The 25,215-nt window shown below is 51.8% G+C and overlaps 1 protein-coding gene across 1 annotated transcript; it reads left to right on the top strand.

Moving 5' to 3' along the window:
• Positions 1-1,224: 1,224 nt before the first annotated feature.
• On the top strand, positions 1,225-24,073 carry ADGRG3 (adhesion G protein-coupled receptor G3). Its single transcript, XM_079119322.1, has 12 exons — positions 1,225-1,612; positions 4,460-4,613; positions 13,840-13,978; positions 15,504-15,650; positions 16,393-16,527; positions 17,043-17,082; positions 17,209-17,309; positions 17,430-17,542; positions 19,388-19,668; positions 19,828-19,921; positions 21,222-21,496; positions 23,174-24,073. The coding sequence occupies exons 1-12, from the start codon at positions 1,429-1,431 to the stop codon at positions 23,287-23,289; spliced, it is 1,779 nt and encodes a 592-aa protein (XP_078975448.1). The 5' UTR covers positions 1,225-1,428; the 3' UTR covers positions 23,290-24,073.
• Positions 24,074-25,215: the final 1,142 nt, after the last annotated feature.

Here is a 25,215-nt window from a genome sequence, read left to right as displayed (position 1 = left end):
GGGGGTCCCAGGGCTCTGTGAGTGCCTCCAGGCCGACCCTGGCCCCCACGGGGTCTTTCAGAGAGGCCGTGGAAACGCACGGAGGCTCCTCCTGGACCTGCCTGGCCCTCCCCTGCCGCCTTCTCAGCCCCCCTGGTCCTGGCCTTCCGCCGGGTGGCTGCTTCGTGTCCCAGGCTGCAGGTCTCTGGGCTTCACAAGCTGGCTCTTACTGGCCCCTCTGAGGGCCCGGTTCCAGGTCGGGGCTCTGCGCTGGGCCTAGCATGTCAGCACCAAGTCCCACCTCGCCCCTGCCTGTCTGGGCAGGGAGGAGAGGGAGGCTGGCTGGAGGCAGCTGGCCCTGTGGTCCCAGCTCCCCTGCAGAGGAAGTTCTGGGGCGCAGGAACCCCTGGGCTCTGACCTGCTGCTCCGTGCTGGAGTCCCACCTCCTTCCCACAGCCCTGAGTGACCCCGAATTCCGTCCCCACCCCTCCCCAGGCCCAGAGGACCCAGAAGAGACCTGTTGGGATGCCCTGTGGGAGGGAGGGAGGGCCAGCCTCAGCTCTGGGGGTCTGGGGGTTGCTGGTGACAGCACACGGGGGCCTGCTGTCTTTTGACATCTGAGAGGCCGAGGGACCACCCCAGGGCCTGCCTCACCTATGGCTGCTGTAGGCCACGGAGTGGGAGTGAGTGGGCAGCCCGCCCCTTCGTCAGGGAGGCCCCCGCGTGTTCACTGCCCCCACTTCCCACCCAGGCCAGCAGTGGCCCCTTTAGTTAGGATGACGTGATTTCACAGAACTGATTAGCATTGAGCGGCGTGATAGTGATGCCCCCCCACCAGCAAGTCCGCATGCATCAGCTCCCACGAGTCCTTCCCAAGCTCTGCGAGTGGCAGACAGCTCATGCAGGGTCACTGGCCAGGAAGTGACTAGGACAGATGTCAGCCCAGGCCCGACCATCCGCCAGGGCCCAAGCTCCTGCCCCACCATCCGCCCCTCTGTTCTTCCTGTTCTCCTGCCCAGGGCCAGCAGGGCCAGCTCCTCTGTCCTCCAGGCCCCCGGCAGGTGTGGGCTTGAGTTTGGCTTTGTTCAAATGGGCCGCCTGGTGTCTCTGACCTCGTCCCTGCAGCCAGGCTGTGTGTGGGCTTGGCTCAGCACATCCTGACAAAGCCCGCCTCCCCACCAGTGCTCTGCAGAGGAAATGAGGTCCCGGCTTGCAAGAGGGGGCAGCTGAGCCGGGGTTCCTGACCCTGGGCCCTGCTCATCGCGGTTCCCAGGGGTCTGCCCTGCTGCAGAGGCCCCTGTGGCCACCGCGCCCTGGCCCACGGGTGTACCCCTGCAGGCCGTGGGAGCGGCCCCCAGGGTTGAGTCTGGATCCCTGTGCAGGGGGTCTTGGGGCGGGGAAGCTGGGAGCACGGCCCAGTTCCCCATAGTCACCTTTCACAACTCCGCTATGGCGCCACTGAGCAGGAAGGGTGAGAAAGAGGCCCCCGGAAGCGGCAGCGGGGCGGGCAGGGGGAGGCGGACCAGTGGACGAAGCTGGGTACCTAAGGACCAGATGACCAGAGGGCTCCGCTGGCCACCGATGGCGACACCGTGGGGCGTGGGGGCCCTGCTCCTCCTGCTACTGGCCTCAGGTGAGCGCTGGCACCTCGGCCCCTCCTGCTGAGCCTGGGAGACCCTGTGCTGCAGGAGGCCCAGGGCAGGGAGAGGGAGAGCCAGGGACCAGGTGGGAGGGGAGGGAGCCGCGGTCTGAGGAGCCCACCCCAGCCTCAGCGCCCCTCAGCCTGTCCCTCTGGTGTGTCCTGTGGTCCTGTGGTGGCAGGCTCCCTTGTTTCTCTGCAGAGCCCTTCGGGGGGAAGATGGAGAATGCCCCATCCTAGCTGGGGCTCCCCCAGGCCTGCTCTGGGACAAGCTGTTCGGCTGGCCTCTGGGCCCCTGGGAGGGGTGGGGACATTCTGGAAGCCGTGGGCGTCCACCCACCCCTCACAGGCCCTGCCTCCCAACTGCCGGTGGTCCTCAACGACCGGAGCTGGATCCGGGCTCCCTTGGCCTCCACCTCCCGCCCTGGCACACAGATGTGGGAGGTCTGCAGAGGCATTTGGAGGCCGGGGCCTGGTCCTCTCTCCCAGGATGCCTTTCTCTGCTCCTCAGCCCCTGGCCTTCCCTGTGCCCTCTTGGTGGCTGGGTGGTGGCCCTGCAGTCCTCTTAGGCAGAGGGGGCAGGAGGTGCTCCTACCCCAGAGCCCAGGCTCCTGCTTGTGATGGCCAGCCCGCCGGTCTTCCCGTGCATCTGTGCGCCGTGTGGTTGTGTGACTTTGGCTACATGGATCAGCCTCTTTGGGCTTCAAAGCACCCTCTTCACGCATTGAGAGAGTTGGTGACGTGCAAATTTCTGTCTCCGTCTCAAAACGGTGCACAGTGGCGTGCTGCCCTCGGAGGCCTGGGGCTGGCCCTGCACAAAGCAGGCCGTTGGACTAACTCAGTGGGGAGAATGGCTGCCACCTGGCCTCCCTGGTGGCCTCAGGACCCGGCTCTTCACCACAGCCGGACTTCACTGTTGGGCCTTCAGGGCTCCTCTGGGTGGCGAGGGGTCCCTGATGGTGGAGTGGCCCTCTGGTTTGGGTCAAAGGTCAGCCATTTGAATGACATAAGGAGCTGGGCAGGTTTATATCTAGAGATGGCAATTTGGCCAATATCTTTCCCCATATTTTTTGTCTTAAAAATAAAAAAAAATCTAGTTTAAGTTGAAAGTATTACAGTGCATGATTTTTTTTTTTTTTTTTTTTTTTTTAAGTAACACCTGAGAAGCGTTTTAAAAAATGGCCCCTGGCCACCTCGTCCCAGCACCACCTCCCAGAGGTGGCTCTGAACAGCTCCTGGTGGGCTACTCTGACGGGAGGAGGCACAGGGTCGAGACCCCCTTCCTGCCCCAGCGTGTGAAGGAAACAGCAAAGCCATTCCTGGAAAGGGGCACACGCAGGCTCGACTCCTTCCTAGACCAGGAGACCCGAGGTCACCTCTCAGAGGGGCGAGAATCTGAAAGTTTGGTAAAAGCTGGTTTCATGAGCCTATGAACAAATAGCCACTCTTGCCCACTTTTGGTGGAGTGCTTATAGATGCACCGTTTTTGAAGGAAAATTCAATAGTACTTAATGTTGTTTTTTTTTTTTTAAAGAATGTAGAATAGGGGCTGGGGAGATAGCTCAGTCGGTAGAGTGCTTGCCTTGCAAGCACAAGGCCCTGGGTTCGATTCCCAGCACCAAAAAAAAAAAAAAAGAATGTAGAATAACTGGTGCATAACTGGTGTACTACCATTAGGAGTTAAAATTGGCACATTTATATTGGGACACAGCTTAGCATTGCCTATTTAAATTAAAGCTAGACAAATAGTAATTTAACTTCTAGGTGAGTTTTCAATAGAAATGCATACATTTCTTCACACCGAATGTGCACCAAACAGTACATAAACATTGGTCCTAGAAATAGTGTTTATTATAGGCCAATATGGAGAAAAATGCTAATGTTTTTAAACCACAAAATGAATAAATAACTATATAATATATGCATGTAAGGGGACACTGTACACCAATAAAAATGAGTGGATTATTGCTACCTGAAGCAACATAGATGAATCTCACAATCATGATATTAAGAGAAAGAAACCAGAGACAGAAGAGTACATTCTGTATTATTCTATTTATGTACAAGTTGAAAGACAGGCAAAACTAATCTATGTGTTTGTCTGTTTATTTATTTACTTATTTATTGGAGATTGAACTCAGTCACATGCACATGCTAAGCATGTATTCTCTATCTAGCTTGTTTTTTGTTTGTTTTTGCAATATTGGGGCTTGAACCATGGCTAAGCAAGGGCTCTACTACAGAGCTACACACCCAGCCCCCAAATATTGCAATGCTTTAAAGCACATACATTTTGATCCAGCAATTCTTGTGATAGGAATGTTTTCTATGAATTCTCAACACAAGCTGACAAAGATGCACACCCAAAAATTCTCTTGGTAGCATTGTCCAAACTTGAAAAAATAAAAAAATAAATAAAAAGGAAAAGAAAGTCCCAAACCAAAAACCTAAATACTATTAATAGGGCACTAGGTAAAAAATTGTCTCGCTATCCATATAATGGAATAGTATGCAACTATATAAAGAATGAGATGAAAAGCTCTTCAAGATATATCACAAAGTGATCCTATTCATGTAAATTTAAAAGTGATCTATTTGTCTATCTATCTATCTATCTACACCTCCCCAATCTACCCTGACTAGTCCTGTGAGGTGTGGGGGTACTACCTTTCATCTTGGAAACTGAGGGTCAAAGTGGGTGGAGTCCAGTCAAATGCACAGCCACTGTGGCAGAGGAGGCTGGGCTCCAGCCCACCCCATCAGACTCAGGAGCTTGAGTCCCTCCTGGCCCCTGGGGCCCTGCCCACCCAGCCCCAGTCACTCTCTACCTCCCTCCCTTAGGTTGGGGGGCAGCCCCTGAAGAGCCAAGCAATGCCTGCCTGGGGCTCAGCATCAAGGACCAGTACGACCCCTTCCATTTGAACCGCACGGCCAAGTGCTTTGCCAGCTGCCTGCCGCTGGGGGGCGTCTCCTGCAACGTGGAAAACCTGGAGAGGTGAGGCCCTCAGGAGGGACCCGGGGCTCCTCCGGGGCAGATGTGTCCCATTCCTGGGCCCCAGAAAGTGTGGCTCCCATCTTCTCCTCCCACCTTGTTACTTAGCACCGACATTCCCCCTGACTCAGCCCCCACCCCTTATGAATACTCTGCATCTGCTAGGTCAGGGGACCTATGACTAGGGGATGCAGGAACAAATCAGCCTCGTCTCTGTCCCTGGAAGTTGTAGAGGGACAGATGTGAACATGGACCCGACTGATCAGTGTGTGATCAGACAGAAGTGTGGACAGGTGCCAGATTAGTCCAAAGGAGGAAAGTCTGCCAAGTCTTCCCAGAGAGGGCAACCATGGCAGGGCTTTGAAGAGTCCATAGGAGTTTTCTGGTTAGACCCTGGCAATGGTGGGTGACCAGACTTTCAGAGTCTGGGGGAAACAACAGGTTTTGAGCTGTGAAGCATAATGTGCTGGTGATGGAGGGGACAATGACAAGTGAGACTGGTGGGGGGCTAGGACTGGAAATCAAAGCAGGGACCAAGGAGGAAGGGGCAGTGTAAGCTGGTCCAATATGGGGAAGCAGGGCAGTGCCAAAGGAGTGCGGGCGACTTCGCATTTTAGAAACCTTGCTTGGGCCCCAGGCCGCTGGGCGGGATCGCACTTGCCTAGCATGTGGGAGGCCCTGGGTTCCACTGGGCCCCACAGGGAGGTGGGTGAAGCTGCAGTGGTCTGGACATCAGTGCCACCGTGTGCACTGTGCAGGAGAGAGGGACCAGGGAGATGGAGTAAGGTGACATCAGCCAGGCTGGCCGAGAGACGAGCAAGCCGGGGAGCTGGCATCTTCAAGAGCCATCTCCAAACACGCCCCTGCCTCTCTCCTCCCCTCGCTTCCAATCAAAGCCACCAACAGCTCCTCCACAATACCTGTGGGAAGCCTGGCTTCCAGGTGGAGCTCAGTGATCACGCATCGGAGGAATAATGGAAACTGTGCTCGGGCTTGGTGTTGGGACAGCAGCTGATGGAACTGCATTCTTTGGGTGGCCTGAAAATGGTCCCATCCCAGCCTGCAGCTGCTTCCGTAGCTTCTCAGTACCCCAAGGCTGTTTGGGGGCTCCTCTCTGAGCTGCTGTGTGGCAGGAATAAGCATCTCTGACAGGGCAGGAGCCCTGGGGTCTGTTCCTAGCCTTACTTACCATCTACCCTGGTGCCTTGAGCAAGCCTTCATCACAGCTCCAAGAGGTGAGAGAACTAGGCTCCGAGAGGTTAAGTAACGTGCCCATCCTGGCACAACAATGAAATGGCAAATTAAACATGGATTCGGGTCTGGAAGGACGTAGGAGGGGTGTGTAGTGTGGCACAGGTGGACTCTGACCACCAGAGCTCAAAGGTGGCATTGGACTTTGGACGGGTTAGCTCTCAGTTTCCCCATCTGTAAAATGGGACTGAAAGAACACCTAACCCATAGAACGGTCGTAAGGGCTAAATATAGAATTCAAACACGTTAGCTGTTAGCACTGTCGTTGGATTGCTGGTCCAGAGCACTTGCTGTGACTCTCTCCTGCCTGGCGCATGGGGTGGTCATGGAGCTTGGATGATTAGATAATGTACGTGAGGACAGTCAGTGAGGAGTAGGAGCTCAAGCCGTGGTAGGGTTACTCATGTCAATGACTTTTCCGATTCTAAAAGTAAGACATACTCATCACAAAACATTTGGAAAATAGCTACAGAAAGGAAAATGAGACCTTCCCCTAATCTTGCCATCACGGGAGAGTGATCATGTTCACTGTGGTATATTCCCTTTTAGCCTCTGTGTCACACATGACTCACGACTCATTCATCCGGTCTCCTTTTTGGTGGCTTATACAAGTAGTGTTGCTCTGAGTGCTCTTGATCATGCATTTTGTTGAACACATGTATTTCTGTAGGTATTTTCCTAGGTCTGGAACTGGTGGGGCATAGGATAGGCATAGGACCCTCCTACTGAATTTAGTAGAACTGCCAAGCAGTTTTCTAAAAGGGTTGAACCAGATTTCACTCCTACCAGCCGCTCGTGGTAGTTCTAGTTGCCTCACAGATTTGTCAACACTTGGTATTGTCTGCTTTTCCACTTTAGCCATTCTGGCAGGTTTGGAGTATAGCTCATAATAATTGACAGTACCTTGATGACTTTAAAGGTCAACACCTTTTCATGTATTCACTGGGCATCTTGACACCCTCTTTGTGAAGTGCCCTCTTAAGCCTCTTGCTCATTGTTCTATGAAGCTGTTTGAATTTTTCCTGTGATATTTTGGGGTTCCTCACCTGTTCTTGATACATGTCTCTACAAATATGTGCATGGTAATGATAGTCTTTCTCTTTGTGGGTTTCCTCTTGCTCTCATGCTGTCTCTTGACTGAGCACAGGAGTTCTTAATTTTAGTATAGTGCAGGTTATCAAGATTTTGCTGTCTTGTTTAAGAAATCCTCACCCATCCCTAGACCATGAAGATGCTCTCCTACGTTTTCTTCTAAAAGTTTATTGCTTATCTTTCACATTTATGTCTAAAATCCCCTACGAGTGTGGAAATCTCTGCTCTGCTTTGCAGAGGGTTTGGGTTTAGCTGGTAGCACTCAGACCGTGCAGTTCGGAACTCTGTGAATTGTCTCGAGGACACAGCTGTGTATTTAAGGTTCTTTGGGAGTCTGGGGTTTTGTTTGCTTGTTGTTGTCTGTGGTACTGGGGATTGAACTCAGGGGCACTTGACCACTGAGCCCCATCCCCTGCTCCCTTTATATTTCATTCAGAGACAGGGTCTTACTGAGTTGCTGAAGCTGACTTTGAATTCAGCCTGATGATGCTCCTGCCTCAGCCTTCCAAGACTCTGGGATCGTAGGTGTGCACCCCACATCTGGCTCAATCAATTCCTCTTGTCACCAGTCATGGTCAACACTGACCTGCTTTCTACTCTATCAGTGTGTCTGTTCTTAGCATTTTACATAAAAGACATCATGTAATAAGCTGTCTTTTGACTCCAACTTCCTTTGCTTAGGATATTTTTGAGGTTCGTTCATGCTGTGACCAGCAGGACATTTTCTTCTTTATTTGATCCAGGCAAGACTCCTGTCATGTGTAGATGACATTCTCTCTGCAAACTATCCACCCACCTGGTCCTCATGGTCCTAGCAACCCTCTGATACTTTTAAACAAATTATTTGCATATAATATCTAATTTCTCTACTTGTTCTTCGTAGAAACAATGATCTAAAAAGAAGCACAGAGCCCTATTTTCCAAAATTGATATGTTGAGGTATAATATATATAAAACAACAAAACACACAAATGTTAATTGTGAAACTTGATAAATGTTTACATATTTATATAGACACCCTTTAACCCCCACCTACAAAGCTTTCAAGCCTCACTGAAGGGTCCCTTATGCTCCATTCCAGTAATAACACCCCATCGTGGTAACCATGGTAACCATAATTCCATCATGGTTACCATCATTCCATATCCAAACGCTCTTGTTTAACCTGTTCTCAGGCTACACATAAATAGAGCCAGACAGAGCATACTCGTTGATGTCTGGGTTCTTCCCCTTGTCCGTGTGCCTGTGAAATTCATCTCTCTTTAATTTTTTTAATGCAGCAATAGTTTGTAATCTTTATAGTCATATGGTATTCCAAAATATGAATGTACCATCATTTACCATCTCTTGTGCTGTTGCTGAGAAGTGCAGTTGTCTCTGTGTAGGCCTATCAGGAAGAAAGCTGCCATGAACATTTTTTTGGGCAGAGGTACCAGGGATTAAATCCAGGGATGCTTAACCACTGAGCTACATCCTCAGCCCTTTTTATGGCTTTTTTTTTTTTTTTTTTTTTTTTTTGCAGTGCTGGGGATTTGAACCCAGGGCCTTGTGCTTGCGAGGCAAGCACCCTACCAACTGAGCTACATCCCCAGCCCTTTTTGTTTTATTTTTAGACAGGGTCTCCCTGAGTTGCTCAGGGCCTCGCTAAGTTGCTGAGGCTGGCTCTGAACTTGTGATGCCCTGTTTCAGCCTCCCAAGCCACCGGGAGTGAACATTTTTTTGAACACATCTTTTCGTGGATATATACGCTCGTTTCTCGTGGACCAAGACCTAAGAAGTGGTGTTCCATCACAGACAGGCATGGACTTGTTTTAGTAAGTACTACTATGGTTTTCTGCAGTGGGTATATCCACTTAGACTCCCTGCAGCCATGGGTGGCAGCTCCAGCCCCACACATCTGTGATACTTGGTATTATCAGTCTTCTAAGTTGTAGCCCCCGCTGGGCATGAACTTGTGTTTCATTTGCTTCTGTTAGTTTTGATAGACGTATTGGGGTATGATATTCATCCCATGCCACCTACACATTGTTAGAGCACAGCTCAGTGAGTGTTGGTGTATCTGTACAGCGTGTGGAGCCGACACCACAATCTCTAGACACCTACCTCCCTCTCCACCCAGGTGCCTTACGTCTCTTCTCTATCAAGTTCAGCTCCCATTCCCAGTCAAGGTCAACCACTGCTCTGCTTCCTGCTTGATAGGTTTGCCTTTTCTGGGCCTTAACCTCGAGGGATCCGTACAACTTGTGGTCTTTGGACTCTAGCTACCTTCTCTTAGCATGCATTGAGTTCCGGTTGTGTTTCTAGCATATACTAATATACCGATCACATAGATATATGACGTGGTATTTATTCATTCACCAACTGATGGACATTTGGATTGGTTTCAGTTCTGGGTTATTATGAATAATGTTTCCATGAACATTGGAATTCAAGTCTCCGTGGATAAATGTTTTCATTGGGGGGTGGGGTCGACACCTAGGCATAGGATTGTTGGGCTGTGTGGTTAAGTATGTTTTGTGCCGTAAAAGACTGCCAGACCGTTCCTCAGAGGGACTGTCGCCCCTGCACTCCCATCAAGAATATAAGAAGGCTCTGGTTTCAACACACACCTGAGTTCTCCTCCGTGTTTTCAGGGACAGCCCCTCTCGTGAGTGTGCAGTGAGGTCTCACTGTGGTTTTAATTTGCATTCATAAATGAGTAATGAGGCTGTGCTACTTTTTATGAGCCTATTAGTCCTTTGTAGATTTTCTCTGGTGAAACGAGTATTTAATTTTTTCCCACTTCTTATGGGTTTGTCTTCTTATTAACAATCTCATTATTATTAACAAGTCCTTTATCAGATGTATGATATGCAAATATTTTTCTACCAGTGTATGTCTTCTTCATTTTCTTAATGCTGTCTTTTGCAGATCAAAAGCACTTTTGATGAAATCCAATTAAATTTGCATATGTGTGTTCAATATCATTCATCTCACTCAAGGTTACATATATTTTTCTCCTAAGTTTTCCTCTACAAGAGTATGATTTTAGCTCTTATAATTGGGTTATCCATTTAGAATTAATTTTTGTGCACAAAGTGAAATAAATGCCTAACTTTATGTTATCCTCATTATTACTGTAATTACCAGTTTTGCATTCAGATAGCCAGTTCATTAACCAAAGGATAGCTGAAAGACAAAGGATAGTCTCTCCTTGGTCCATGGAATTGCCTTTGAGAGGCATTTCATTGAAGGCTAAAGAGAAGATTCTGGTACATCCAATCGAGTTAGTAAACCACATCCCTGGGAGAACTGGAGGCATCACTGCCACCATCAGAGACCTGAAAGAAGTGGGGATGGTGACGTCACCCTGCTCAACTCCCCATTGGTCAGGTGCTCTTCAAGGAGGACTAAGGGAAGAGGTTGAACTTCAGCAGGTGGTCAGCCAGCAGCAGCTGCCCAGGAGTGTGCTGATTCCAGCACATGGAGCCAGCCCCTGGTAAATGCATGCCTAATGTTTTCTCTCCAAGCCAATTTTCAAGGAAAGAGTTCACTTTAATCTGCAGCGCCAACAGTATACTGCCACAGCGATTACTTGGGCCCTCCCAGTTCTGCTGTCTGTCAACAGGAGTTCGCAGAGACCTTGACATTCTGCACAGCGCCTCTCTGGTCCCCTGTGTTCCCCACGGTGTGCTCATTAGATCTGATGCGGAGAGTTTGCATGTTGGGTTTTTTTCCATGTTGGGCTTTTTTTCCATGTTGGGCTTTTTTCCGTGTTGGGCCTATTTTACCAAAATAAGTGGTGTGAAGGCCAAAGCCTCGTCTTTTACCTTGAAGGGATCTGCTCACATTCTCTGGATCTCTAAATATCCAGAAAATTCACTGAGCCGATGGACCCCTGAATTTACTCCTAGGTATCTGCCTAAAAGAAAGGAAAACATATGTCCACAGAGACTGGAATTCAGATGTTCATTTGGACACTTTTCATAACAACCACCATGACAATCCTTAATGTGTCTCAGGAAGACATCCAGGATGGGAGAGAAACACCACAAGAGTGCAGCAGCCTATGCCTCAGAGAATTTTCTGGAAATTTAGAGGTCTAAAGAATGTGAGGAGACCCCTTTAAAGTAAAAGACACATTTTTGGGCCTTGTAGCACTTATTTGAAAAAACAGGCACAATGTGAAAAAATACATCCAAAGTAAGCATTAACCAGAACAAATCCAAGTAACTATTAATATCAAAGAAGGTGATGCTTAAATAAGTGCCAATTTTATAATTAATAATTTAAACAGGTTGGGTGTGGTGATGCATGCCTGTAACCCCAGAGGCTCCAGAGGCTGAGGCAGGAGGATTGAGAGTTCAAAGCCAGCCTCAGTAACTTAGGCCCTAAGCAACTTAGTGAGACTCTGTCTCAACATAAAATATGAAAAGGCCTTGGGGATCTGATTCGGTGGTAAGCACCCCTGGATTCAACCTCCAGTACCAAAATAATATAATAATAATAATAATAAATTTAATCATACATCTATGCTTTAAACTTTAGAAATGTATATCTTATTTCACAACTAAAATAATTTTTAAAGTAGCCTGATGTTGTGATTTAGGATCTTTAAAATGGAGAGCACACTTCAATAATTAGGAGGGACATGAGGTGGAAATAAATATTTTATTACTTATGGCTCCTGGGGAGTTGGTGGCACACCTGGAGGCCATGCATGTGTGCGCGCGTGCACACACACACACTTCAGGAAGTGCAGCAGGGGTCGGGGGAGATGAGAGAGGAAGATGCAGAGAGATCCATGTACCAAAGATTTTACTGGGGTCCAAGCCTTTATTCAAGCATTTCTGAAGAGGAGTTCAGTTGTCAGGGTTAAAGGAAACAGACATGAATTCTCGTAGGTCATGCAGTGACTGGGATGTGGTCACTGTGCACAGCTGCATGGCTCAATCCCCAGTAGCAAAAAAAAGTATGCTGAGGCCATGAAAAATTATCACTACACCTGAGAACCAGATCAGAAAATGGTCCCTCGGGAGTGAATTGAGTTGTTTTGCAAAGCAAAGGAATTATTTTTAAGTGCATAAGGTTAATAAATACATGTATATATATATATACACATATAAATATAAACACACACATATATACATGTATATGCATATATAGTTGAATACATGTGCTATATATGGCAAATTGAATATATATGTATATGATTCAGTGTTTTATTTGGCAACAAAATTGCAATGCTTCTATAATTTGTTATTTTATGTAGTAACAATAAAAGTTACCATACTTCTTTGTCTAGATATTTTAAAGGTAAATAAAAGCTAGGATCAATTGGTATAGCTCAATCAACGGGTTTGGACCATCTCACCAGGCTGGCTGCTTTTCTCATGTCTTCTCTGCCAAGCGTATTTGCATATATTTGCATGGTTTGCTGCTTCTATTGCACAATATATTTTCTGTAGTCTCTGGGTTTTTTTTTTTTTTTTTTGCCCTTGGTGGTGATTGTTCAAAAATGATGACAAAATAAAAGACTCCCTTTTTTTCTCCATGGTTACTCCTTTCCAGAAGCTTTAGTCTGGTCACATCTCCATTTGTTCCCCTTCTGTCCTTTTACTACCTGAGCCTTCACCTGTTCAGAATTTCTAGAAAACTTTGGCAGCAGCTCTGAGGACTCCGAGCCTAGGAAATTGATCCCTGGTGCACGGTGAGGTTTCAGCACCACGGAGAGCGCCATGGACCGACTGGCAAAATAAATGCCAGTTAACTCTCGGGTTTTATGTGGTTCCAATGCCAGCTCTGTTTCCAGACAGCCAGTTCCTAGACAGCTCAGTTTTCAAAAGCCAAATTTCTATAGCTCAGTTAGTACTCGATAAATGTGCTGATGTGCTCAGGGAGATATCTCCAAATTAGTAGATAAGGCCAGTAAGCACACGGAAAGATGCTCAGCACCTGCTGGTCATTTGAGAAATGAAAATAAAAAATACAATGAGATCCCAAGAGCCTTTTATTTAGCCCATGAGGATGGCAGAAATTAAAAATCAGACAAAACAAAGATGAAAAATTTCAAGGGTTGACAAGAATGTGGGGAAATGGGGACACTCGTACTTTGCTAGGGCAAATGCAAAATGGTGCAGCTGTGGTGAAAAACCGTGTGACAACTTCTCAAGATGCAGAACCACCATGTGCTCTAGCAATTCTGTTCCTGTGTAAGAATTTAGAACAAGTCTTCAGACAAAAACTTGCACACAGATTTTCATAACAGCACTATTCACACTGGCCAAACATGGAAAAGACCCAAATGTGCATCAATGCATAACCAAAACATGACACATCTATATGATGAAATGATATTTGTTCATGAAAGGGAATAAAATAATTATGATAATTCCACTTGGGTTAACCTTGGAAACACTGTGCTAAGTGAAAGAAGCCAGATGCAAAAGGCCACCTGTTGTATGATTCTGTTTGCCCGAAGTATCCAGAATAGGCAAATTTATCGAGGCACGAAGCCATATTTAATGGTTGCCAGGGGCTGGAGGAGAGAGAGTGACCCCTTAGTGGATATGGGTCTTCCTGTGGAGATGATAAACTGTTCTGGAACTAAATAGTGGTGTGGTCACACAACATTTTGAATGTACTTATTTCCACTGAATTGTACACTTTACGATGGCAACTTCTGTTATATGTATCTTATCACAGCAAAGGTAAACACGTAAAACACTTGGAGGGACCCCCTAGCTGGGATCTGTCAGGACCGACCCGGCTGTTCCCAGCCACCCATCTTCCCCCACAGTGACCCCAGCGCTGATCTGCGGTATTCTGGGTCAGCCCTCACCCCAAGTGTGAAGAGTGGGTGCTCTACCTGCAGGATCCTACCTCCCCCGTCCCCGGCCCTTTGCAGATACTGGCTACACTATGAGCTCTACCTGGTGGAGAAGAGTCTGGCGGAGAGAGTGGATATGCCTTCTGTGAAGGCTTTGCTCCGGAACCTCAGCACCGACATCTCGGAAGATCTGCTTTTCTCTCTGAAGCCCTCTCAGGTGAAGAGCTCTCCTGAGCCCCTCTGGCTGGCCCTGACCCTGCTGTCCTTGGGTGTACATTTCCAAATTCTGAGAGAGCCACAACAGGAGCCAGGTGCCCATCAGAGCCTAACCCTCCGGGCTCCCTTCGGTACAGCTCTCCCGCCCTGTGAACGGGTGCTAGTGAGTTAACTGGATGCGCGGACCCTGGTACCGCATGGTCTAGGGTGGCAGGAGGAGACCTCTGGGAGATCGCTGAATTGAGAGTCAGAAGAACAGGGTCTGGTCCTGGTCTTCCCCACCACTGCCCTGATGTCCTCCAGGAAGTTCCATCTGTAAGATGAGTTCTCAAGCTCCCCAAACCCCCATGAGCTTTTCTACCCAGGGAACACATTTGAAGCCAGGGAAAGGATGCACTTGGCAGCAGAAGGGCTAAATGGGAGGTCTCTGGGTCTCCTTTGGTTCAGATTCAAATTCCAGCTCTGCCCCATACCAGCCATTACCGTCGTGGGCAAATGACTTTTCTGGGCCTCAGTTTCCCTCAGTGAAATGATGGCGGTATTGCTACTCTGTGGGTGATTGGGAGGAGTGCGTGAGATAACTCACAGGGCTTCCTGATAAAGGGAGGGCTCCCGAGCCTGCAGCCTCCCTGACGGCGTGTATTTCATGGCAGGTCCAGGCAGCCAGGCAACTGATTATCCCCGAGGGACTTTTAGGTCTGCCTAGAGAAAGGAGAAAGGGAAGTCACAGAGGGTCTTTCTCGACCATTTACTATGTCACACAAGCAGCTGAGTCCTCTGCATGGCATGGTCTTTTCAACCAGTTTGGACTGAGAAAGAGAAAGCCGGGGCCTTTGGTTCCGACTCTTATCTCCTCTCTTCCAGTGCACCTTGGGATGCTTCTGAGGTAGGGACCAGGTGGGAGCAGCTGCAGCCCCCTGGGGAACCAGGGAGATCAGAGAATGAAGAAAGTGTGCTTTGTAATTATCACAGAAGTTTATTCATGTTTTGACCTTCTTAGTTTTTAAAAAATTTGTTGTTTGGCAGGAAGGATTTCATGCAGTGAGTCCGTGTGTCCTTCATCTCTGCCCTGTTGTCTCCCTTCCTGAACTTCTTTCCTGCTGGCCTGATTCTTTCCACTTATTCCTGAGTCAGAAGTCAGACACTGTCACCATGGAGCCCTGTGTAAGCACGGGGCTGTGAGGTCCCTGGCCCACAGCACATGACTGCTGGCCTCTCCACCCTCGCCAACCGCAGCTGCCCGGGAGTCTTCTCTCAGCAGCTACCTTCAGCCTAGGAAGTGGCCATGTAGGAGGTGGTTGCTGTTTTCCATACTGGGGACACTGAGGCTGCACAGGTGCCATTGCTTGTTCAGGCGCCCATGGACTAGGAGGAGCAGAGGTTGGACTATGCCCGGTGTCTTGCCCCTCAGGGCTCGTGGTCTGCAGGTGCCTCCCCTCCACCCAGCATGCCTCAGTTTCCTCTGCCAACTAGGACAGTGGCAGGACCTGCCGTAGGGGCTGGAGCTGCTGGGCCTGTGATTGCAGGTTCCGAGGCAGGTGATGACGGGCGAGGACAAGCCCCCTGACAGAGTCCGACTTCCCAGGAGCCTTTTCACCTCCCTGCCGGGCAACAGGTCTGCAGTCCGGTTGGCTGTATCTGTTCTGGACATCGGCCCTGGGAATCTCTTCAAGGTGAGGAGTCAGGTTCAATGCTGGGTTCTCCACGGTCCTGTGCAGCAGCCTGGCCTCGCTGGAGACCTTGGGGTTGAGGGGGAGGGCGGGAGACCCAGCCCTGCGTCTCTGGAGCAGCCAGGTCACCCAGAGCCTTTTCTAGAGGGTGTGGGCTGCAGCTTCCACTGCCCTCCACTCAATAACCCCTGGCTTGCATAGGAGACCCCAGTGTGCTCATGTGTCCTTGCACAAGCATGCACGTCCTCTTCCATTTCTGTACACACGCAGTTGTGTATGCACACACTTGACCACATCCACGTAACAGGTATGCTCACGCCCTTGCACATGAGAACCAAGTGTGCGTACCCAGAGGTGTGTGGCCACTTGTGTGTAGATATGGGTTCTCCTGGGTGTGGATGTGCTCACCCACCTGAAGATAACCACCACCCCGGTCTCTTGGCTGATCTCAGTGCTGTGCCCTTCTGAGCAACAGGGCAGAGGAGCTGGGGCCCAGCAGCAGAGGGCTGCTGAGTGCAGGGCTTGTGATCAGCTGGTATGGAGTGCAGGCCTGGCCCAGCCTGGCCCATGCAGGAGCTAGTGGAGTAGCAAGAAGAACATTGCCCAAGTCCTCTTGGCCCCCTGGCCCCCTGGCCTCAGACTTTGTCCCCTAAGCGAGGGCCACAGGTCCTGGAGGCTCCAGGATCTCCAGCCAGGCAGGGTTGGGCAGTCCCTCCTTCAGCCTGACCTCCCCCTCCCCTCCCAGGGCCCCCAGCTTCCCCTGGAAGATGGCGGCAGTGTGTTAAACAACCACGTGGTGGGCTTGAGCTTGGGCCACACCCCTGTCGCCAGGCTGCCAGAACCTCTGGAGATCACCTTCTCCCACCAGCCTCCGCCCACTGTGAGTCCCTGCCTGGGGCCCAGCAGGCACTGTCGGGCAGAAAGGTGGGTGGGCACACACGGGCATCGGGGCTCTGAGCAGAACACATGGGGCCTTGCACCCAGTCCTTCCCATCTGCCCCGGAGAAGCCATTAGGGACGTACATACGATTGTGCCAGAGACACCTGCTCATTGTGCGCCCAGGTGTCTCCAGACACCCTCCCACTTCTGTGCTCACAGAGGTGTATGTGAGGACCAGGCAAGCCCATCTGCACGCATAGCTGCCCACGCCATGCTCCCTGAGGCACAGGTGCAGACACGCAGACCCTCTACCCATAGCCCCCCCCACCCGCCATTTCTGCCTCACGTGCTGGTCCAGGCTCATCCAAGGATGCAGGCAATTTTCCTGTGCAAACCATGGGGTGGATTTCTACCCATGCACGCCCAGGCTAGACCCCTGGGGACGTGTGTCTCCACTCCCCCCCTCACCCCTGCCCTGTCCTTCCTCTCTTTTGACTACCACCCGCTGATTCCAGAACATGACTCTCACCTGTGTATTCTGGGATGTGAATAAAGGTAAGGCCTGGAGGACCCTATCTGGGGTGAGAGAGAGGAAGACGGTGGGCTCCCATGGGGTGAGGCTGGGTTCCCGCCTCAGGACCGTCCTTCCCTTCCTCTGTGTTCCCCTCTCCTCCCCTCCAGGGCCTACGGGGGACTGGGATTCCAAAGGCTGCTCCACCAGGCTCGGAGCTGAAGGGACTGTCTGCCACTGTGACCACCTAACCTTCTTCGCCTTGCTGCTGGTAACAGCCCACTGCACTCTGACCCCCAGTAGTCCTGCCCAGGGAGGGGCTTCCTGACAGGTCCAGGGCCTTTAGGGTACATGGACCTGCTCTCCAACTGATGTTGTCCTTGTCATCCAGAGGCCCGTCTTGGACCAGGCCACCGTGCAGGCCCTCACTCGCATCTCCCAGGCAGGCTGTGGAGTCTCCATGATCTTCCTGGCCTTCACCATTGTTCTCTACGTGGTTCTGAGGTGGGTGGCCCTGGACCCAGCGCACAGCTCCCTCACGTCCTCAGGGGAGGCAGCCGGGCAGGGGAGAAAGCATCCTGGCCGTGCAGCCTCGTGCGGACGCCCTCACCGCTCCTCACTCTCCTTGCCAACTGAGCCTGGTGGAGGTGAGAGGAGGCTGCTTCGGTTTCAAGTGGCAGCAACTCAGATTGTCTTAACCAACCCTGAAAGGGCATAAGCGGGTCACACGTATGGGCTTCAGGTAGGGTTAGATCCAGAGGCTCAAAAGAGGTCCCTGGGTCTTGGTCTCTTGTGCCTCTGGCAGTTTTTCTCTTCCCATTTACCAGTCGTGGCAGGCAGCCTCACACTCGGGGCCCTGGGAGCTCCCGGTTCACATCACAGCTCCTCGGGGGCTCAGGCGAAAACAAAACCCCGAATCGAGGTCTTTGGTAAAAACACATTTTATTTTGAAATAATTATAGACTAAGTGGAACTTGCAAAAATAGCAGAGTCCATAGTTCCTCCCCACAACGCTCCCCAATGGTGACATCTTGTGTAACTATAAAGTATCCAAGTCAGGAAGTTGACGGTGGAACAGGACTTGGAGTGGAACCCAGATTGCCTTCCGCTACTGCCATTTTAAATACACATGGACACGTGTGCAGGAATGGGTATATACTTAGCAGGATCTGCTCCCAGATGAAAGGACAAGGTTCCTTATCCAATCACTATTCAGAATGTCATGATGGTGTCAGGCAAGCATTAGCCATGAGTGGGACCTGTGTGAGCCCAGTGCCCTGCAGTGGTCACCGGCCCACGGACCTGGCCACATGAGCCGTCTATCTATCCCACACATACACCAGAGCCATCTCACTGGTCCAAGCTGGACCCTGTGCCCACAGGGTCACTGTGGTCAAGGGCTGGAGGGCACCGGCTGGCCAGGCCAAGCCATGTACCTGCTCCTGAATTGCAGCTGATAAAGGACCAGCCACCAACTATCCCCCACAGGCCATGGTTGAGTGTCAGGAAAGGTGTTCTTTAGGGACTGTCTCCAAAAAGGGGCAAGGGTACAGGAAAAGCACAGAGAGTGAGGGCTCAGCCACCTTGCTTTCCTGGGCCCCGGCCCTGGTGACTTGAAGGAGCAGCCTGCACCCCAGCCTTCCCGTCCCCCGCTCTGGAGGGGCCTTGCCCACGCTCACTATGACACACCTGGCAGCCTCTGGGTCGCCTGCCTGCCTTCTCACAGCCTTTGAGTTCGTCACCAGGTGGCCCTAGGCTGCAGCCCCCGTGAGCCCCACCCATTTCATCATCGCCCTCACACCGTGGCCACCTCCCTCTCCAAGCTCCTGACCACCTCATCCCAACTAGCTAAGCGTCACTGTGTTGCTGAAAACATCCAAATCAGCCTGGGCCGGGGTCTGGAGAGTGTGGAGACAGCTCCCCAGAAGAAAATGTCCCCAGGGAGTTTGGGAAGCAGAACAGGAGTCTGGGAGGCCGCGGAGTGGAGTTGAGGATCAGGGAATGGCCTTGAGAGCAGGACTGGGCGTGGCCGGGCCTGGGCGGCATAAGAAAGCAACTCACACTCAGGTGACAGCAAGTTACACAGTTTAGTTGAAGCAAAGTGAAGGCATGAGACTGGCAGGATCCAGAATACACAGTGCCTCGCAGGCGGCAGCAGGGCTCCTAGGCCCAAGGGAACTCACCCTCTGGCTGCTGGCAGAGACGGACACTGGACCATCAGGCAGGAGCAAACCATGGGGCTGAGATCCATGGGCTGTTGGGGTAGAACCTGGACGATGGGATGGACAGGCCTGGGAGACCCATGGGAGCTGCAGCCCTGGAGTCTCTCACTGGTCCTTCTTGCCCCAGGCTCTTCCTGCAGAGATTCAAGTCAGAAGATGCCCCCAAGATCCACGTGACCCTGAGTAGTAGCTTGTTCCTCCTGAATCTAGCCTTCCTGATCAGCGTGGGCAGCGGCTCGGCCGGGTCCCATGCTGCCTGCTGGGTTCGAGGTGCCATCTTCCACTACTTCCTGCTCTGCACCTTTACCTGGATGGGCTTGGAAGCTTTCCACCTCTACCTGCTAGCCATCAGGGTCTTCAACACCTACTTCAGCCATTACTTCTTGAAGCTGAGCCTGGTGGGCTGGGGTAGGTGCTGTCTGGATGGGCAGGGGGATGGTGAGCCTGGGGAGAGGGAAGGGTGTTCCTGCCCCTCCAGGACTTGAGGGATGGGCAGCTGGAGGGGATTTGGGAGAGGACATGCTAAGGGAGCCCTGGAAATGCCACATCTTCTGCCCTTGTGCCTAGGCCTGCCTGTCCTCATGGTCATTGGCACTGGAAGTACCAATAGCTATGGCCTGTACACCATCCGTGACCAGGAGAACCGCACCTCTCTGGAGCTGTGAGTGGAGCTGTGGAGACCGGGTGGTAACAAGCCTCTAGCTTCACATATCAGTGCCACAGGGAGGTGGGGGAAGGGCATCCTAGGAAGATAGACCCAGGATGTCAATCCTAGAAGGACCCTCAGGTCCAGCTGGCTTGTGGCACACGGGTAAACTGAGATCTGGACAAACGAAGGAAAATGGGAGACAGAAATAAAATGGGAGAGTGGGCTCCTTCAGGAAGGGGGAGGGAGAACTGGACCAGGAGACAGCAGGCCCCACTCTGGCCTGGGCCACCACCAGCTGCCATGGTGATGCCCACCCCCGGCCTAGTTCTCGGCCTGGTGAGTGCAGACCATGCTGGATTTCAGCCCCTGCCCAACCCTTGTCCAGGTGCCTCATGCAGGGCATGACCTGCCCAACCTTTCCCAGCAGCCCTGGGTCTAGCCAGCCTCTGCCCCCGACTGCTGTGGGTGTGACCTTGGGAAAACTGTCCCCGCCCAGGGCTCCGGTCTCCTCTTCTGTACCCTGGGGAGCTGATGGACACGCCCTTCAGGCCTTTAGCCCTGCAGTGCAGGGAGTAGCGGAACTGGCTGAGCCTCCAGACTTCCACCCAGTGGTCTCCAGGGCCCTGGCCCCACGGTTATGAGCTAGGAGGATTGGGGGATCCTTGGGCCTGTCTAAATGCAGGGTCCGTGGAGGCCAATAGGTCGTATGAGTACACATGGTGGCCAGGGGAGGGCTTCCGTGGATGGGAGCCACTGTCCATCTAAGGGGCTCCAAGGAGAGCATCCACAGGGCCACCCACGTGTAGTACTATAGGAGAAGCAAGACTCTGGGTGTCTATGACAAACTGACTACAAATTCGTAATTTTTACAACATCATGTGGAGCAAATGAAACACGCCTTTGGAGTTGATTTGGTCCTTTTGCTCCACTGTCTAAGGAGACCCCAAGCCGAGCTGTGCGGTGGTGCACACCTGTAATCCCAGTGACGGGAGGCTGAGGTGGGAGGATGGCAAGGTCAAGGTCAGCCTGGGCAACTTAGTGAGGCCCTAAGCAACTTAGTGAGACCGTGTCTCAAACTAAAAAAATTAAAAAGGGCTGGGAAAGTGGTTAAGCACCCCTAGGTTCAATCCTGTCAAAAAAATAAACAACTAAAGAGACACCAGGAGGAACATGTGGGTGCCCCATACTCAGTAGAAGAGAAAGGTATGGATGGTGGAGATGCGGAAGGTGTGTTCCAGGTCACAAAAGGTCAGTGGGGCTCACTGGCCAGGGCTTACCTCTCCCAGTCCCAGTGGCCATCCACTTCCTCCAGGTGCTGGTTCCGGAAAGAGCCTGCCCTCTACGTCACCGTGCATGGCTACTTCCTCATCACCTTCCTCTTTGGTGCCGTGGTGCTGGCCCTGGTGGCCTGGAAGATCTTCACCCTGCCCAGGGTCACAGCAGGCAAGGAGCAGGGGCAGAACTGGAAGACCGTCCTCACCATCCTGGGCCTCTCGAGCCTGGTGGGCGTGACCTGGGGGCTGGCCATCCTCACACCCCTGGGCCTGTCCACCATCTATATCTTCGCCCTCTTCAACTCCTTGCAAGGTGAGACTCCTGGGCCACTGTCCTGTCTGCACCAAGAGGTGCTGGGAATCAGGGAGAGGGTGGTGTGCAAAATAGGATTCCTCTCTGGTTAATTCAAATCAAAAGTATTGGTTTTAAATCTCCAGGGCTCTCTTACAATCAAAAGCATCAGGGTGGCTGACTTCACGGGACCTGCTACCAGGATCAGGAAAGCCACCCAAATCAAAGCAGAGACATTCCCCATCTTTTCTCTGGAGGGCTGTGTTGTCTGTAATGTACCATTTGTGAAAACTCCTTCATTCTTCTCTCTCTGCTTGCTTGTTACTACCCATGGCCCTACATGACTGTCCAATGTGACCCACCTCAACCCAGGGGACTGTCAACCCAGGTGACTGTCTCTGGTCCAACCAGCTGTGAAAGAAGGGCAGGGTCATGTGACTTGGTATCCACATGACAGGGCAGGTCGCACAGAGTCTCTGGAGCTGTTGAGGTGAGAAGGCAGTGATTGCTATGTCTGCTCCCTGCCCTGACTGGGGCCTTCCTCTGACACCCCAGCAAAGGAGGAGAAACCCAGGGTATGGCTCACACTTTCCTTCCCACACTGGATCTCTTTGCTCCTCAGTTTCCAATTCTTCATGCACAGATCTCAAAGGGACATCATGCCTGGCTGCGAGGTAAACAGGCAAGGGTGTGACGAGACTCACTGGGAACCCCGTCATCCCAGATGCAGCAGGTGCAAACCTACAAGACCAGGGCTGGCTCCCAGTGCCCCATGAGATTATGTGGCATGGTGATTGGGTCCAAGCCAACCTGAATTCAAGCTCAGCTTCACCTGCCTCTCGGGCAAGTCATTCAATGCCTCTGATCCTCATCTCTAAAGTCAGGACAATCCCAGCATGTTCTCACCAGATCATGTTGAGTAACTCTGATCTTGCCCAATGAGACACAGCAGGTCTTTGATATGTGGAACTGTATTAATAGCAATAGCAACGATTGCTTTAGGGCCATCTGAGGAGGTCTCCGGTTGAAGAATCATTGAGTCCACCTCTGGAAAATTCTAGAGGTTACGAGTTAGGGAGAGATACATCTTGAAATTATAGATTGTGTCATTATTCTTGCAGAAATTACCTTAATATTTAAGCCTGCATGCCTCACTCTGCTGAGTTCATTTGCTCCTGAGTCTGAGTTATTTGGTATTTCTATCTTCCTCCCAACACACCCAAGCCTGCAGTGCATTTTGATTGCCCTTGAGTCATCTCAGTGTTATTATTGCTGTGTAGCATTTTTGTTACAAATTCCTTTGAAACACAAAGTCTTCACTTCTCATTCAGTTTTCTACACCCCATGCCTTCCTTCTTCTTGCTGAGGCGCATCCTGTAGTAATCCTTTATGGAAGGATGGTAGGAGACCCCACCACAGTGGGTTTGTGTGTCTGAAAGTTCTTTTATTTTGCTTTCTCTTCTGTGATAGATGTATAGGGGTTATTGTTTTGTTTGTTTTGTTTTTTTTAATTTCAAGATCTTTGTTTTTCATTTCCAAGATTTCCACTTGGTTCTTTTTCAGGAGTAGGCTTCATTGTTGCCTGGTATTTTCAGGAGTCCTTGAAGGTTTGCAATGGAGTCCTTCTGCCCAGGAGCCCAGGCTGCCCTGTCCCCTGCAGACCCTCCCATGCTCACTGAGTCTTTCTCCCTACAACAGGTGTCTTCATCTTCTGCTGGTTCACCATTCTCTACCTCCCGGCTCAGATCTCCGCACCTTCCTCCTCGGGGGGCACTGCCCGGCTGGACCAGGCCCCCTCTGTGTCACACGAGTAGACAGACGGTCACAGCCCGTGCCCAGAATCAGCTCCCACCTGCTCTGTGCCCTCGGCACCTCCCTGCATCCCCAGGAGCCTGGGTTGCTTCCTCTTTCCAGTTTGACTGCCAAAGAAAAGAGTGGAAACCGCTGGATCCTGTGCCCTCCAAGGTCCCATCCAGATACGTCCACAGATCCAAGAGTCCACAGATACAGATTGGCAGGAGACCGAGGTCCTACAGTCCTGAGACCCCCACAAGAGCATAGAGTGTGCTTTCACCCTGCCACCTGGCCTCCCTAGCAGAGCAGCCTTCTCGCCATTGCCCACCTCTGGTCTCAGCGGGTCCTGAACATGGAGAGCAGAATCTTAACTGGGAAGCCCCTGGAAGGAGCCCCCAGCCTCCCTGCTCCTCCCTTTGTGCCTGTCCCCCTGCAGCTCTGCTTTTGAGCTGCCTGTCCTGGTGAGGGACCTTCAGGAGGGAGGTTTGTTTTGGGGGTGGATCAATCCTCCAGCTGAGCTTGTCCTGGCCTCTGCCTGTCCCACCAGGGAACAGACCCTACCATTCAGGGGACTCCAGCCCCCCAGGTTCCCCAGGGACACTGAGTTTCAGAGGCCACCGAGTGTGTGCGCAACCTGGAGCAAGTCCCCTCCCCCGTCATGACAGCCTGGCGGGTGGGCCGGCCAACCTCTGAGCTGCGTCATAGTGGGGCGGAGGCCATGGGTCCAGAGCTCCACACAGGTACTCGTTCAGTGTGTGGGACCCAGGGAAGTGGGGAGAGGGCTCGTCGGGCAGAGGTGGGCTTTTCCAGTAGCTGGCCCTCCATTTCCCAACCATGGGCAGGTCCCCTCCGTAGGAAGCACAGGTGGCAGAAGTAACAGAGGCAGGGGCAGAGAGACACAGAGAGACAGAGCCTCCAGGGACAGGCTGACGCACACCTCTGCCTCTCTGTCAGAGGTGGCCCTGGAGAGACACAGCCCCCTGCGTGTCCCAGCCAAGAGAGCCCCGGCCTTACTGACTCACCCCCTCCCAGGCCACCCAGCCTCCAGCTGGACTTGCTGCAGTTGGAGAGCCATCGTCGTGACCAGCTGCTTCCCGCAGCCCCCAAGCTGTGGACTCTGGCCTCTCTCCCCCGCCAGCAGTGGGTGCTGATGTCCACCCGAGGGGCCTCCTGGCTTCTCTTCCCACCCAGCAAACAGAGCCACCAAAGACAGGAAGGAGGGGCTGTGCTTGATGCAAGTCACCCTATTATGGAAAGGAAATCCTGGGATGGGGACGCTGGGTCAGTTGAACCACAGTGTGCTTTTGTGGACAAATTTGGTATCTTTGGGGGCTTATCTTCACAGATGTCTGTTTCTCAGGCTGAAGGTCTTGGCTCTTTGCCCCAAGGTCTCTGAATTGGGAACCTGAGTATCCTGGAAAGCAGCTGTTCCAGAGTAGGATGGTCCAGGGTTTAAAGTCTGCCTCTGCTGCTCAGGAGCTGTGTGGCCCTGGTGTGCCACCTCGCCTTTCTGAGCCTCAGTCTCTCCTGCGTAAAATGGGGATTATCAAGTCTTTGCCTCAACCCTGAGGGGCAAAATAAAGTACCCCAGTAGCAATTAGTTGGCTCCCTCCTCCCCAATCCTTCCTTTGACTTAAAGAAAGATCAGTCCAGCTGTTGAAAGTGAAATGGAGACCCAGAGAGGCCCAGCAACCTCCCAAATAAAGCCCCTCCACTCTTCCCAGGACATTTCCTGGGTTCCATAACCATCACCTTGCCCAGCCCCAAGCCTCAAGGGAGCCCCGACTTCTCAGATGTGCTCAGTGGGGTGTGGGATCAACCACACCAGGCCCCTGGCCACTGGCTCCCTGGGGCAGAGGGGAGGTATGGCTAACATTGGGGGTGTCCTCCTTTTCTAGTTGGCTCCCCACCCCAGGGCCAGGCAGGGGCTGAGGGACTACAATGCC

The sequence above is a fragment of the Sciurus vulgaris genome (assembly GCF_902686455.1).
Source record: "Sciurus vulgaris genome assembly, chromosome: 17".
Classification (NCBI taxonomy): Eukaryota; Metazoa; Chordata; class Mammalia; order Rodentia; family Sciuridae; genus Sciurus; species Sciurus vulgaris.
The sequence above is the reverse complement of the archived record's forward strand: the minus strand, read 5'-3'. Positions and strand labels throughout refer to the sequence as shown.